At 39.7% G+C, this 16,146-nt stretch overlaps 1 protein-coding gene across 1 annotated transcript in view; it reads right to left on the minus strand.

The window, feature by feature from the left end:
- Positions 1 to 2,645: 2,645 nt before the first annotated feature.
- Positions 2,646 to 16,146, minus strand: part of IPCEF1 (interaction protein for cytohesin exchange factors 1) — a 106,969-nt gene continuing 93,468 nt past the window's right edge. Inside the window, exon 11 of the mRNA XM_072828492.1 lies at positions 2,646 to 7,858. Within this exon, the coding sequence (XP_072684593.1) occupies positions 7,652 to 7,858 (207 nt within the window). The 3' untranslated portion in view covers positions 2,646 to 7,651. The remainder of the gene's footprint in view (positions 7,859 to 16,146) is intronic.

Below are 16,146 nucleotides of genomic sequence, written 5' to 3' on the forward strand. Positions count from 1 at the left end.
AAGTTTTTTTAGGGTGGCACTAATCTTTGTCATTCCCTTTGGATGTGATACTGTTTTTTTATTTACTATCTTTCCTGAAGGAGGTAGCCTCATGGACTTTTATTTGGCCTCTCTCACTACAATAGAACCAACATGGGAGTTCTTCCGGCCACTAAGTATGGCCATTCCAATTATATATTCAGAAACCAAATTATATGGGCCTTTCATCACTTGACTTGTATATGTCTCTACCCTACTCTAACATATGCTATGATATTCGGGAGTGGTTCCTGGGAATCAGCAACAAATTAGACCATGTATCCAATTTCCCTTGAAAATATATGTACTGTATATTGTTGGCTTCCCATATATCTTGTCTCTAGGAAAACCATATTTTATTAGCGATCTTCAAAGATCCTTATGGCCAGCAGATTTCCAGGCTGTCACTCTGACCTTGCTGTCCATTACAGCAATTCTGACTACCTTGTTGATAACAGGTGCTGCCATCTGGTCTCAACTAGTCATTGGCCGTGGCCACTCTGGCTGAGAATGGGGAACAGAACCTCCTGGCGTAGGTGGCTCTCATTTAGCTGAGGAAAGTTTTCTGTAAATGAGGGATGCTGTTAGCTACAAAACCTCATTGCAACTAGGGAATGAGAACTTTGGCCAGATGAAAGCTCTGGGCAGGTATCCATGGCATCCACAACAATAACATTTGGCAGTAGGATAATAACTAAATATCCAGGCACCCTGTTTGCCTGGGAATTTTGTCCCTTCCCCTACACCTCCTGCCCTGGACAGAACTGTCAAGACAAACCTAGTGCAGACTTCAGTGTTGGTAGAGTGTTTATGACTTCCTAAAAAATGTGACTAGAAAAATTAACCAGCATCATGGAACTATCTATAAATACAAGTTTGTTTGTTTGTTTGTTTGTTTGTTTGTTTGTTTAAGAGAAAAGATGGATATAATGTTCAGATTTATAAGGGTCAGGATGTCTGAAAAGTCTATGCTTATCAGTACATTGGAATGTCAACCCACACTCACTATCTCTATCCTGTGACTTGGCCACACCCTTGGTCAGTCTGACACCTCAAGGGCAGCTCATAAATCGAAGAATATGAAGCCTAAATTATCTTTGCTTTATGATACTTGATCCTTGAAAGTGACTTTGTAAGGCTTTGTCCTTAAATGCAGATATTATTAAAACCTGATCTGATTATTAAAATACTGTACCTGTAACACCTATGTACATGTGCTTTTAAAAGCTAAGACTTTTCATTTATCTTTCTTATGGTAAACATATTTGGATGAAATTAAACTCAAGTCACATAGTATGGCAAAGAACTTTCATGCTTGTGGTTAAAACTTGGAAACCCTAGAATTTCTGGGAGAAATTGATGGTTCAGGGGGACTATGCAGGGTATTTGAAATGAAGGTTTGCTATAGACAGAACAATGGCCATCTCCTAATCACTGGAAGCTGTGTATAGGCTACAAAGGGGAATTAAGGTTGCAGATTGAAGTTAGGTTGCTAATCAGCTGACATTAAAACAGAGACAGTGACCTGGATTCATCAAATGGGCCCAGTGTAATCACCAGGTCCTTAAAGGAAGGAAGGCATGACTAGAAAGAAGGGTGCACAGAAATACAGTATCACTGACTTTCAAGATGGGGACAGGGAGCCAAGCAGCAAAGGAGAGAGAAGGAAATGTATTCTCCCCTGGAGCCTCCAGAAGGAACATAATCCTGCCAACACCTTGATTTTAGCCCAAGAAAGCCATTGTCAGACTTTGGACCTTCAGAACTATAGAAAAAAACAAAAACAAAAACAAAAACAAACCCACGTTCCTTCTTCAATCTGCTAAATTTGTAGTAATTCATTACAGCAGTGAGAGAAAACTCATATGAGATTGTTGTAGGAAGCAGGAATATACTGTTATCAGTGCTAAGAGTCATGCCTTTTGCTGATCCCTTTGGTTTAGAATAATTTTTCCTGCTTCTATGTGGAAGCCCAGACATAATGGGTGGTGGCTGTATGGAGGAAAAGAGAGGGTAGGGCTCAACATGAAAAGTGGTAACTGGGAGAGAGAGAAAAAAAATAACCTTTTATTTGTTTGTGTAGACAGCAATCAAGGATGTGTGAATCAAGTTCAAATGCAGGCTAACTTCCTCTCATCAGTGATCCAAAATAAAGGCAATTTATTACGCTCTTTCTACATTTTTTCTGTTCATTCTTCACACAGAAACAGCTTATGCTTTTTAAGAAACATATGTGCCACAGGTCTTAATGTTATGATCTGCAACTTTTTCTAATTTTCTAAACAAAATGTGGGTGCCTAGAAATGATAAGGGGTACATAATGTGCAAGTCAAGTTTTATGAAGACCAACAATTTTGATAAATATATCTTTTTACTAAAAAGTCTGTAAGGTGAGGACCACCGAAGAAGAGCCCATCAGTTATTATTGAAATAGATTTCCCAACATAATTAAATGCTGTATTTAAAAACAAAAACATCAAGTCTAGATCAGCTATTCTTATGATGGCCACCAGAGAGCACTGCAACCTTTGTAGAAGCTAAAAGCCCAGCCAGCAAATTCTTCCCAGGGAGTTTGTTCTTGAAGAAAGCAACACTGTGCAGGGCAGAAAACGAACACCAGGAATAGATTTCCATTTTTTTCCATATCATTTTACTAGATATGTTTTCTCTTGTTTTTATTTGTATCTTACAAGGCAATCTCAAAAAACATAAAGCAGAAGAAATGAGCCATGCCTCTTTTTTTCAGTTCAAAGAGGACAGGTGACAGAGAATGAAAGCACAAGGAAATTGAAGATATCACTCCCACATTGTCATCTTGCCCCAAACACCATGCAGTGCTAAATGTCATATCCCCATCATGCAAGGACATTAAATTCTATGGTGATTACAGATCCTGGTGTTTATTTCAGGATGCTAAATGTCTCTATGGAGCATGCTTCCTCCCCTTTGGACTCAATATAAAGAAATATTGGTATAGAACAGTGAGATCTCACGGGAAGAGATCTGGAAGGACTTTTCTGAATGTAGAATCATGTTTAATGTTTTCCGTGGTCTGTGGTAGTACGGGGAAGAGTAAAAATGTGCAGAGGAAGCAAGGAAATTGCTTCCTGTCTCACAACATAGAAAAATGTGGAGCTGTTCGGTATCTTGTTCACAGAGAGGTGCGGCTTTCAGGGAAGGTAAGAATTATTCCTCCTCCTTAATCCATTCCCTATGGACTGTTAAGATCTAGTTTCAGGGGCTTTCCTTCTTAATTACAAATTACAAAACCCTGACATTTCTAGGACTGTCACCTGACATTTCTAGGACTCGATTTCTCTTGTGAGATAAGTACACACAAAATTGGAAGGAAAATAAAATGGGAAATCTCAAATACCCTATTTTATTAGACTGAAGAAGAGATATATTCTAAAACTAAACAGAAGTTATTGGTTATTTTATTATATATTTTTATTATATTATTGGAAAGGTATCCTCTGTACTTATATTACTCACTTAAACATTCTGTGTGGCTAAATATCAAAATACTACCTTTCAAGGAGACTATTTTAAAAGGGGTGTGTGCCCATGTACTTAAATATAGCTGGGATTTGTCTGGTACCTCTCCTTAAGAGACTTAAAGCATATTTTCTTTTGATCTCTCAGTTCTATGATATTGTTTGTCACTTCAAGTCTATCTGAGGAAGCTACCATAATTACAGGAGAAGAAATTGGGAGAGGAAGGTGGAGGGACTAACGCCTGGTCACTAGGCTCTGTCTCTGACATCTCCCGACATGCTTTTAAAAGAAAACAAGTGAATTCCATTTCTTCTAACTACTTCTTCCATCCAAGGATCTCTAAGAAGCAGTGAAATTTCCAGAAGAAAGGAAAGGAAGCAGAGTGACTAGGTCACATGTCGATCCAGTCAGCTCAGCAGCCAGTGGCTGCAGGAGGGACAGTCACCCTTCAGCCCTGAGAAAAAGAGGAATTGAATGGTCCCACAGGTTTCCAGTGGATGACTTCACAAAAGCCACCATGGCCGTGGATATGTTTAGCGCAATGCACACATACCAAACGTCACAGGGCTGGGACCCCACAGTGACTGGGCAAGGTAAAGGGAGAGAGGAGTGGGAGGAGCTTATTTCCTCCCTGGTGAGAAAAGAGGAATGATAGTCCACAATCATCCCTGCAAAGACCACTAAGAGGGAAGGAGAGAAGCCTGAACACACAGATTTGCAAACTACAAAGTGCTACATAAATATAAGGCTTGGGTTTCACATTGAAATCTGACTCCACACACAATCTTTCTTAGGCTTCCTGGAGTCTTTGAAGTAGTATGCTTTATGATTCTTCCTAGATCTTTGATGCTACACAGAGATTAGAACTAAGAATTATTAAAAGCAGTATATGCCCATCAAATGTGGGACCATTCAATTCAGTGTATGCTGCAATGAACCAGCCATGGAGGTATCCTATCGGGCACTAGTCTGGGTCTGCAGGCTAACAACAGAGATAAGTAGTCTTCCTTACAAACTCAAAGAGGAGTCCCATCCAGATCCTAATCCACAGCAGGTGCCCCAGGGTTGGATCTGATTATGCTCAGATTATCTGCTTCCTGAGCAGCCATGGTTCTGGGTCATTCCCCAGCCCTCAGACACTATGTCTACAGGAGTGGGTAACAGAGTCACCCTTTAGACCGCATGAAAGTACCCAAAATCCATTTCAGAGATGACCCAATTCCCAAGAATAAAATGGAAGTAATCTAGTTTTCCCAATATCCTTTGAACCAGAAAAATGGCAGGGTTATTCCTAAATTGAGTATCATGGAAAGTGTCACCCACTCTGTCACTTCCTACTGCCCCTCCCAACCCCAATTCCTCTCAGTGGCCACAGCTGAAGCTGCCTCACAGAGGCAGCCCCCTACTTCCTAACACAAAGTAATGCAGAATGGAAAGCATTTACAGAAAGGTCTTGACACCAATAGGCAGGCAAGCTTGGTCTAGAAGAGTGGGTGCAAGATTGGGCAGTTTGGTCTTTCACTGGGGGAGCTTCTGCAGAGTAAGTGCTTTAACAAAGCCAAAGCTTCTGGATTGACTAGACCTTGACAAATAACTGAAAGGTTTGATTCCATAATCTCTTGGACCTAATCTGCCTTTAAGTTTGAGTGCTCCTAAAGGAATTTACACTAAGTGGCCAGTTAAGTGTGCATTAATGAGAAGCCAAAGCAAAGCATGGAAGTGTATTCTCGAGCCCTGGCCAAAAGCTTCTGGAGCACTTCAATTTAAAAAAAATGGTTTCGGAGTTTCTAGATTGGTATCTCAAGCAAAGGGAAAAGAAGGTGAAAGAAAACTTTGCCATACAATTATCTCCTCCACTCATACTTCTCATTCCCTCGAATTTTGTTTACATTGTGAAGAGATTAAAGCACTGGCTGCTCAAAGCAGAAGCTTCAAGATCCTATCTGAGGACTCCCATGGTCACCGTTGCCAACAGTAAATTCACCATAAGCCAGGCCCCTGAGTCTGGGAAGCCATTCTATGTGGGGCAGGCACTCCTAAATGTCTGCTGGGCCATACTGCCTGACATGTTCTCTTATTTTATTTATTTTTTAAGATTTTATTTATTTATTCATGAGAGACACAGAGAGAGAGAAGCAGAGACATAAGCAGAGGGAGAGGCAGGCTCCTTAGAGAGCCCCATGTGGAGCTCAATACCAGGACCCGAGAGCACCACATGAGCCCAAGGCAGATGCTCAACCACTGAGCCACCCAGGTGTCCCACGCCCTCTTATTTTACAGAAGCTTCTAGAACTCTAACTTGTTTCCTGCGGTTTTTCTTTCTTCTTTCTTAATACTGAGGTTGTTTTTGTTTACAAAGTATTAACACTTCTGAGTAAAACTTGGGGAAACATTCAAGGACTCTTTCCATTTGGTTTGCAGATAAAATTCAGAGGGTTATTTCCATTTGAATGTCAAGCCACAGGTTCACTCTCTGAAACATACCCCGTGTGCGTTTTTGGCTGACAATTTGCTAGGGGTAAGGGCAAAATGGGTTTTTGGTGGGTTGTGGTTATTCGTAGGATGAAAAATATTTGTGGTGATTAATAAGGGAAGATATTACTTCTCTAATAACTTCATATTACTTCATAACTACTTCTCTATTAACAGCAGACCCCAAAATTTCTATCAGACCCCAGATAAAAGACTATCTTCACTGTGTTTCATTTGGTTTAGGGTTTGTGGGCATAAATGCCATAAGGCTTAAAAAGTTTATTTACTTGAAAAAATAACCTAAGGTGAAAGTCCTTTTCTGGTTAAGCGAGTGACACAACTCTAAGCACTCTGGGTTGAGAAAGAGAGGGAGCGAGAGGGAAAGAGAAGCTAGAAATTGAACCATTATTAATACATGCCTCCACATTTATCCCACAAGTTATCCTGAGCATTCCTCATACATCATAGTGCAGCATAAAAGCTCCACTGAATCAACAGTATTCCTATTTTCTCAAGCAAAAAAGTATATACTTGGAGAATATATATTGAGCAAAACATATAATTACTTTACCATCTTTTAAAACACTAGTAATTTGACCTTCTATAAATATACTTAAATAACAAACATATTATAGATAGCTATTCACATAGGACACAAAGTGACACGTAAATATACAAAAATAAAACAATCATATTGTAAGTCTCTTGTTGCTTTTGTGGGGTTTTTTGGAGTAAAGATATCAATCAAACCCATTCAGACACCAGAATTATCTTGTCCATCTTGATCTTGGGGAAACAATATAAATTGACACTGTGTATTGGCATCACACCCAGAGACAAAAGCAAGAAACATTCCTTGCTGGACTTACTTCTATCTCCTGCAATGGCTTAGAGAAGCTAGGAGGGAGTAGAGGTCTCTAAGTGTGATGACATAGATCTCTTTAGCTGTTCTGTGGAAAGGAAACTAATCAGATCGCTTACTCCCAACCCCAACCCCACCCCCACCTCCACCCCACACCTGGGTAAAGTGTGGAAACATCAAGCCGTTTTTTGAGGGAGTGTTTAACAGAACATGCCACCTCCTTGGGCTATCCCACACACCAATCACTGTGAAGTATTTCTCAGCTCATGGAAAAGGCACCACCATTCCAGACCAAAGGTGAGAGATTTTGGTTCTGTAATACCACATTTGTTCCCTTCCAGTTTCTGCTGTAAAACACATTCCTCCACTCAAAGAAATGATTTGAAGAATTCAACTACCCAACCTGGTGGAATCTGTAGATTCTTCTTTTGGAAAAGAGAACATTTCTCTGAATAATTATCCCTGGTAAAACATGATCTTTGTCCATAGAACACTGTGATTCTCTTTAGAGCAAGGAACCTACACTTCTCACATCTCACTTAGAGCCCAGCATAACCATGAGCTCCGAGTAGAAACACGATGTTTGTTCAACTGGACTCAATCCCTCCAGTCTCAGTGTAAGCACTACAACCAGAATGAAGAGTCCTGTTGCTGTCAGAGTGGGTCCTCACTTTAGTCACATCTTTAGAGAAGGAGCCAATGCTTGAATAACTGGTTTCAGTTTTCCTTTTAAGGAAAGCTCTTATAACATCTCCAAAAGTTGCTTGGGGTAATATAAGGGAAGAAAATGCTGGCTTGTTCTCAAATAGAATTTTCAACACAGGCAGAGGAAGGTGGTTTCTCAAGTCCCTCGGGGGTGCCTTCATGGGCAGACATGGGGGCTCGCTGCTGCTGATAGATATCCTGGATCAGCAGGGTGTTCATCACCTTCCACTCCCTGTATTTTCTGGCAGTCAGCTTCGGATCATCCAGCAACTGGTTAATCATGGCCAGGTCATGTTCTTTACACTGCCCAAGTAGAAGATAAGGGGGGGGGGGGGGTCAATAAGATGCAGTGAGTATCTTAATTTCAATAAATCCTCTTCAGCCCTTTTCAAATACACATATACATTCATCATAACATTATCAAAGTGTTTTTACACATTACTATTCTAATCCCTAAGCAAGCCTAAGAGATATGGCAGGACATCCATTTGTATATATTTGCCAAAAAGAAGTTAAGTATCCTACCCAAAGGCTATTGGAAGAACTAGACATCTAGCCAGGATCTCCCATGTGGCTTTTTCCAGATCAATTCTCATTCCATACCTCAGTAATATTTCTATCTCCAAGTGAGCATCATTCCATCTAAAGCTTATAATTGTATCATGTCATTGACCACCCAAACTTCACTATGAGTAAAATTGGGACACAGTACTTTCCCTAAGACATCAGATAATCCAACATATGTCTCTATTTTTATTAAATTATCTTGATTTTTTAATAACTCACACACATGTATTTAATTAACATATACCAAATTAATATATAGGCTATCTTTTTATTCAAAGACTACTACCCTTCCATCAAAACAGTATGTGTTCCAATGACACTAATAGAGCAAACAAATCTATTCATATTATTTTACCCCACCTCCTCTGTAACCAATAACAAACATTTCTGAAACGTCTGGCTCAGGTTAAGGGAATGTTCTATAATCAAAGAATGGGCTAAAAAATGAGATGTAAGAGCCTCCACAATCCAAAATCATCCAGTCCTGATAACTTTATCTCAAATCTACTCTTGTCCCTCTGACCATAATCCTAACTTTGGCTACAAAATGCAGTTCATCACATTTGATATGTCGCTGCTCCAATCCTCACTTTAAACCCCCCTCTGCACAGCAATGCAGGGCATCCACCTAAAAGGCTAAGTCCTCATAATGGCTCCCCTTCACATCAGAGGTTCTCCAGATTTGTGCTCCATTTTCTAACTTAACTTCCTCCTTACTTCCTGTTCAAACAGTGTTGGTGTGCATTTTCCCCACACAGAATCAGTTCACATTCCATGATACTGTGCCACATGGAGGACCTTCTTCATCTTTCTTCTGGTAAACTCTACTTCCTTGAGTTGCTTTCACATGGAACACTTGCCAATCTTTTTGTACCAGATTTTACCACAACTTATAAATCTATACTCACTTCAGGCATCATATTCTCTAGAAAACGTTGTCTGAACCCCTAAATTGAACTGAAAGGCTTTTTTTTATGCTCTCGTGCCTTCCAATCCTTAGAACTTACCATGTTGTCCTTAGATGTTCCTGGATCTGCATGCCACCTATTCTAAAGCTTCTTAAGGAAGGTGACAGAAAGCATTTTATTCATCCCTGTATTCCTTGCTCCTAACACACTGCTGAGGGCCAGGGAGACATTCAATACATGTTTGTTATTGAACCAGTCTTTCTGTCTATCCCCAGGCCAGCATGTGTATAGCTAAAAATTCACAACCAGGCTCACTGGTTGCAGTTCAAATTCATGACCACAGCCATTGAGTGGCTTTTACTACTACCCAGTACTCATATTTTCCCACCCCTTTTCTCTCCCAATCTCCCAAATTACTATTTCAACACTTTTCATCCCTACTCAACCTCCTCCCCCATCCTCCCTTAAAGTTCATGACCCTGGGGCACCTGGGTGGCTCAGTGGTTGAGCGTCTGTCTTTGGCTCAGGGCATGAGTCCGGGGTCCTGGGATCGAGTTCCTTGTAGGGCTCCCACAGTGAACCTGCTTCTCCCTCTGCCTCCATCTCTGCCTCTCTCCCTCTGTGTCTCTCATGAATAAATAAATAAAATCTTTTAAAAAAAAACATTAAAAATAAAAAAGTAAAGTTCATGACCTTGTTCTCTATTTTTGTTTTTTGAGGAAATGGAAAAAATGAGAACATTTCTCTCAAATTCCTACTGCCCACTACCTACATCAATACAGGTATAACCCAGACTTCCTTCCTGTTCTTTTGGATGAAATATCTGTGCTCCCAGCAAAGGCGAATTTCTCTCCACTTGTGCAATATCACCCAACTCTCTCATACTCAAGAAATTCACTCCCACAATTCTCCCCTTTTTTGTGACTCATTAATTTCCCATCTCCACTTAATCATTATGCATGCTGTCACCTCTCCCATCTTCTAAGCCCTCTCTTAACCCCATATCTCTGTTCCAGCAAATGCTTCACTTTTCTCCTTGTCTCCAATGTCTCCCCTGCCCATGCCCATTCTCTCACAGACCCATTCCCATTGGGATTTAACCAAAACTGTTCTGGTTAAGGCCAATGACCTTCATGTTGCTAAATCCAAGAACTATTTATCTTCAACTTGTTTATCAACAGCATCTAAAACTGTTGACAACCTCTTCTTGAACACTTTCATCACGTCATTTTTGTGACATATTTTCTTGATTTTTCTCATCCTAAAATGACCACTTATTCTTAATCTCCATTGATGACTCCTCATTCTGGCCTCAGTCTTAACATTGGAAAGCTCCAGAACTCCCCGTTTAGCTTATTCTTTCTTCTACGTATATCCATGTTCTTGCCATCTCTTATGATCTCATGTCTCCCCTTCTCCCTATATACTAAGGGCCACAAATTTATCTTGCAAGCCTTATCTCTTCCCTGAACTTCATACTTGTTTGTCTAAACTTCCTCTTCAGCAGCTTTACCTAGACACTTATTAGGCATCTCAAATATAACATGTCCAAAACTAAGCTCCTATTGGGGTACCTGGGCGGCTCAGTTGGTCAAGCAAGTGATCCTTGGTTTGGCTCAGGTCATGATCTCAGGGTCATGGGATTGAACCCCTCATAGGGCCCCATGCTCCCCACAGGGTCTGCTCCAGATTCTATCTCTCCCTCCCTGTCTGCTCTTCCCTCCAAGTGCACACCTACTCTTTCAAACAAACAAACAAACAAACAAATAAATAAATACTTCAAAACTAAGCTCCTATTATTCTCTACATGCCCGACCCACCCCAACTTCCAATACACACTGAAACCTGTTCCTATCATGGCCTTTTGCAAAACACCTAATAGCAACTCCAGCTTTACAGTGGCTCAGGCCAAACACTGCAGTCATCCTTGATTCCTGCTCTCACTGCCAATCCACCAGCAAATCCCAAGTTCTACCTTCAACATATGTCAAACTATGGCACACTTCAGTTCAGGACCTTCCAAAGGCTTCCTATTTCACTGAGTAGAAGCTAAAGTATTATCAATGGCAATAAAGCACTATATGTTATAATCTCTCATTACCTTTCTGACCCACTGCTGTTCTCTTCATGCCCCTTCCTCCTACAACCCTCCAGCCACATGACCTCTTTGCCCTTTCTTAAGCCTACTAGGCATATTCCCACCCCAAGGCACTTACATTTTTCTCCTTTCTTCCTATAATACTCTGCCTTGCATAAGCTCAAGACTCACTCCCTTTCCTTTTTCAGACATTACTCACACTCTACCTTTCAAAGAGGCTTTTCATACCTATCTTAGTTAAAAATCAATCCATCAGCATTCCTCATCCTCATTCTATTCTCATCACTCAGCATACTATAAAATTTATTTACTTAATTAATTTCTTCTTGTACCTAAATGTAAGCTTCTTAAGGACAGGCATTTTTGTCTGATATGACCACTCCTGTATCATCAAAGGCTATAAAAGAATGATTCACGCATGCTAGACATTCACTAAATACTTGTTGGGAAAAAAAAATGAATGTTTGAAATAAAATGTGAGTGAATAATTATCCATTTGTTTTGAAATCTCTTTTATATCATGAACCCTATTTAGAGCCCAAGGAAATCCTTGCCATAAATAACAACAAAAAAGGTTTATATATATATGTATTTACAACAGGTTTTACAATATGTAAAAAGTTTACAATATGTTTTATATACATATTATTATATATATTTGTTTTATGATATAGAGATATAAATCTCTATCTATATATTTGCATATAATTTTAGGATTCTAGCATTGATAGCATTTATTCTATCCAAATAAGGGATCTGGTCTTAGATGATCCTAAACATTGGCACAAAAAAATGTATTATTTGTGCTTTACAATTAGCTTTAACTTCTGTTTTACATGAAGCATTTATTACATTTTCTTTTCTTTTTTTCTACTTTTTTTTTACTACATATATAATAGTTTGAGTGATAAGATTTACAATTCTGAATCAAGAGAGCAAGAATGTGATAATAGATGGAGGTTAAAATATATATTTAGACTCCAGGAAGGAAAGAAAAATTGTGTAGTGAGAAAATAACCAAAGAGTAATAACAAGCAGGCTGACCAAAAGGCAAAAGCAGAGGTTAAATAAGTGGGTAACTAGAAAAGATTGCTGGTAGAAAATCAAGCAAGGCCAAGAGAATTTTCTTTCCTTCCTCTGAGTTCTCAACATCTACATTCAAATAACAACCTTTTCCCCCCAAAACAAGCTTCCATCCTTTGATATCACCATAATGCTATTTATGTGAAGTTGTGTAAGGAGTTTTACTTTGCTCTTAAGAAATTTTGACAGGTAGGGTGAAATAGTTGTTGGGAATAAAGAACACACCATGATGAGCACTGAGTAATGTATGGGAGTGTTGAGTCACTATATTTCACACCTGAAACTAATACAATACTGTATGTAAACTATATTGGGATGAAAATTAAAAACCTAATAAAAATTATTAAAAATTATAATTTCTTCTACACAAAAAAAGTTTTGACATCTGCTTCAGAGAGAGAGCCTAATATTTTATTGAAAGAGCTAAATAAGATCTTTGCAGATAAACATAATTTAAAGAACTGATTTTCTTAAGGAAAAGTGAATTAACCACTCCTCTAAATCTGATCAAAGGTTTTAGGAAAGGTCTTTTCAACTTTGGGCTAACACTTCTCATACGGTTTTCAGCTCTAAACAATTCAAGTTCCTTATTATTTAGCTCAAGTCTGTGTTAAATTCTTTTTTTTTTTTAAGATTTTATTTATTTATTCATGAGAGAGAAAGAAAGAAAGAGAGAGAGAGGCAGAGACACAGGCAGAGGGAGAAGCAGGCTCCATGCAGGGAGCCTGATGTGGGACTCGATCCCAGGTCTCCAGGATCAGGCCCTGGGCTGAAGGCAGCGCTAAACTGCTGAGCCACCCAGGCTGCCCTGTGTTAAAGTTCCTTTATGGACAAAAGAAGTAACTACACACACGAATAGAGAGGAAGGAAATTAATGAAATGACAGAAGGCTCTGCAGTGCTTCTCAGCACAGCACCCCAGTCAACGGCATGGCACACCGGTTCTGCTTCTCTCCTGCAGTGCAGGAGGCCCACTGGATGCTTTGAACTACATTTATGATATCCTTCTTGCCTTCTGGCAGGCAGGCAAGGTTTGGCAGGGCCTCTAGAAAATACCATCAAAGAGACAATGCTCTACTTTCCTTTTTGACTCCAAATAGTCAGTATATGATGACTTAAGACCTAAGCATCGGAAATGTGTTCTACCAGAGAAGTTGGGGAAAGCAGGGTTCATTCCTCTTTTGACATAGACCAGAATAACCCTGAGAGCAAGTTTAAGTTGTATCTATTAATTACTCATTTTAAAATAAAGACAGGCTTAGTCAAGAGTCCATGGATGTTGAATTATCAGAAATTCCTAAAGATCTACATTTACGGTATGACATGATGATTCGGCTCAACTTCCTAGAAGAATTTCCATAAAGAGAATTTGTTCCAATACAATCCCAATGTAGGGATTTTTCTTTATTTATGAAATGTGCCTATCACTAATATAAACATTATTGTTAAAAGTTTCCTTGTTTCTGCATGAAACTATGTTGTCTTTGCTTGTTCACATGGCAGTTTTGAAGTATTATTTAGATAAACATTTATATCACAATGTAATAAATATAGACAAAAATGCACATATAAAAATGTTTTTGCTTGGGGCACCTAGGTGGTTCAGTGGGTGAGCATCTGCCTTCGGCTTAAGTTGTGATCCTGGGGTCTTGGGATTGAGTCCCGCATCAGGCTTCCTGCAGAGAATCTGCTTCTCCCTCTGTCTATGTCTTTGCCTCTTTCTCTGTGTCTCTCATGAACAAATAAATAAAATCTAAAAAGATAAAATAATAAAATAAAAAGGTTTGTGCTTGATGAATTACAACAAAATGGACATATCTGTGTAATCACCACTGAGGTTAGAGGGAACCCTTATCCAGCACCTCAGAAACTGTACTGTGGCCCCCTCCGAGGAATTTCTTCCCTTCTCCTCAAAGGCAACCACTATCCTGACTGCTCTGAATTTTAAAGATAATTATGATTCAATTCAATTCAATTAAAGATAGTTAAAATAATTTTCATAGCCTTTGAATAAACCTACACAAACCAAATTATCTTTCTCCAGGCTGATGTGCTTTTTTTTTCCCCCCAACAAGGCAATTTCCATATCAGCATGTCTTTCTATCTCATGGATTCCATAACATGGACTATGTTTCACCAGTCCCAGGATTACACTTTGGTGACATCTAAGAGATCTGTGAAAAGGGCTTTTTCTAGGAATGCAAAGACTGCAGATCTTCAGAAGGGTGTGGTGGATGGCCTCCAATGCTTCTTGCTCCCTGGCATTCTTGCCCTTATGTAATTTCCTTCCTTCAACATAGGCTGACCCTATGTCTTGCTCCTAATGCATAGAATGCCATAATTGTGATGTGGTGTTGCTGCTGAAACAGGTCTGATCCATCTTGTTCATTTACTGTTGCTGTCTTCCTCACTCTAAGGAAAGCCAACTTCCATTGGGAAAGCTACCATATGTTCACAGGACAAGGAACTGGATAAACAAGTGGGACTTCGGTCCAACAACCTGCAAGGAACCAAATCCTGCCAACCAGCATGTGACAGAGCTTGGAGGCACTCCTTCCCCAGTGGAGAAATGCATGCAGCCCCCACTGATGCTGGGATTGCAGCCTGTAGGAGACCTGGAGGAGAAGCATCCAGCCAAGCCAATACCAAGATTCCTGACCCAAGGAAACTATGAACTAACAAGTATTCATTGTTTGTAGTGGCTAACTTTGGGGCTATTTTGTTATCTCACAAGAGATAATTAAAACACTGGGAGAAAAGCAAAAAGCTGCTAACTTCATAAATGCCATGGCCACAGTGCATGGAGAGCAGGAGGGTCACAGAGAAGTGTACGGACGGCTAGTAAAACCTTTGAATTCTCTGTACAAACCTGGCCTCCCAGTGACCAGGTCAGAGCACAGTCCCATGACAGTCTAGAGTCCTGAGCTGCTGTTCTATGGAAAGCTAAACCCAGTCTTTCTCCTTCTAGAAATGGCCTGAACTGTCCAACCTTTCTTTAGCCTGTTCCTTGTTTCTCCCAACATGGGCTGCAATGTATCCTCCACTGACATACAATTTGTCTAGGCCAGTTCCTCCTCCATGAAAGTCCTTACTTCTCACCCTGATATTCTTTACCTCTTACTTATGGGCCAGTTGTCAGCCCCTCCATGACTTTGTCCCGAATGGCCTCAGATAGGCAGCCACGTCCCTCCACCTTCTTCCTCCCTCCACCAAAGCACTCAAGCTTCTATCAGCTACACCATTCAACACATTGCATTCTGTTTTCCTCTCTGTTTGCACTGTCTGGTGGTGTGCATTCAATGCTCCTGGAGACCAAGAATAGAGTCTGGGACTTAGAAAGATTCAGGAAATATTTGTCTAATGAAAAACATAGGAGTTCCTGGTTGGCTGAGTCAGTTAAGCATCTGCATTTGGCTCAGGTCCTGGGATCAAGCCCCACATTGAGCTCCCTGCTCAGCAGAGAGTCTCCTTTACCCTTTCCCTCTCCCTCTGTTCTCTCTCTCTCTCTCAAATAATTAAAGTCTTAAAAAAAAAAAAGAAAAATGTATTCACTCACATCAGTTATTATAGCTAAAATAGTAAATCTCAACATGTTATGTATGGCATATTACATTGAATGATCAAATATATTTATCAACTTCATGCATACCATAAAATATAACATATTTGGCTTTGAAAAGAGTTTACTAATGTCTTTCATCATTAAATGTTGGCAAATTTCTCTGCATTTGGGTTTTCTTTGTATAATTAAAATATTCCTCTGTCTTCTCTTTTCAGCCTCATTTTTTTGCAGCCTTTTGGGGTGCCTAGCTATTCTACTAACAGGGATATCTGACTAAGACTCATTCAGCCATTTCTTTGTAGCCTTGTTCTTTGATTGCTGGTATTTCTTCCTGGAAAGAGACTCAAATTCTTGATGCAAAAGGACATGTACAA

Source organism: Canis lupus, chromosome 1, assembly GCF_048164855.1.
Source record: "Canis lupus baileyi chromosome 1, mCanLup2.hap1, whole genome shotgun sequence".
NCBI classification, from domain to species: Eukaryota; Metazoa; Chordata; class Mammalia; order Carnivora; family Canidae; genus Canis; species Canis lupus.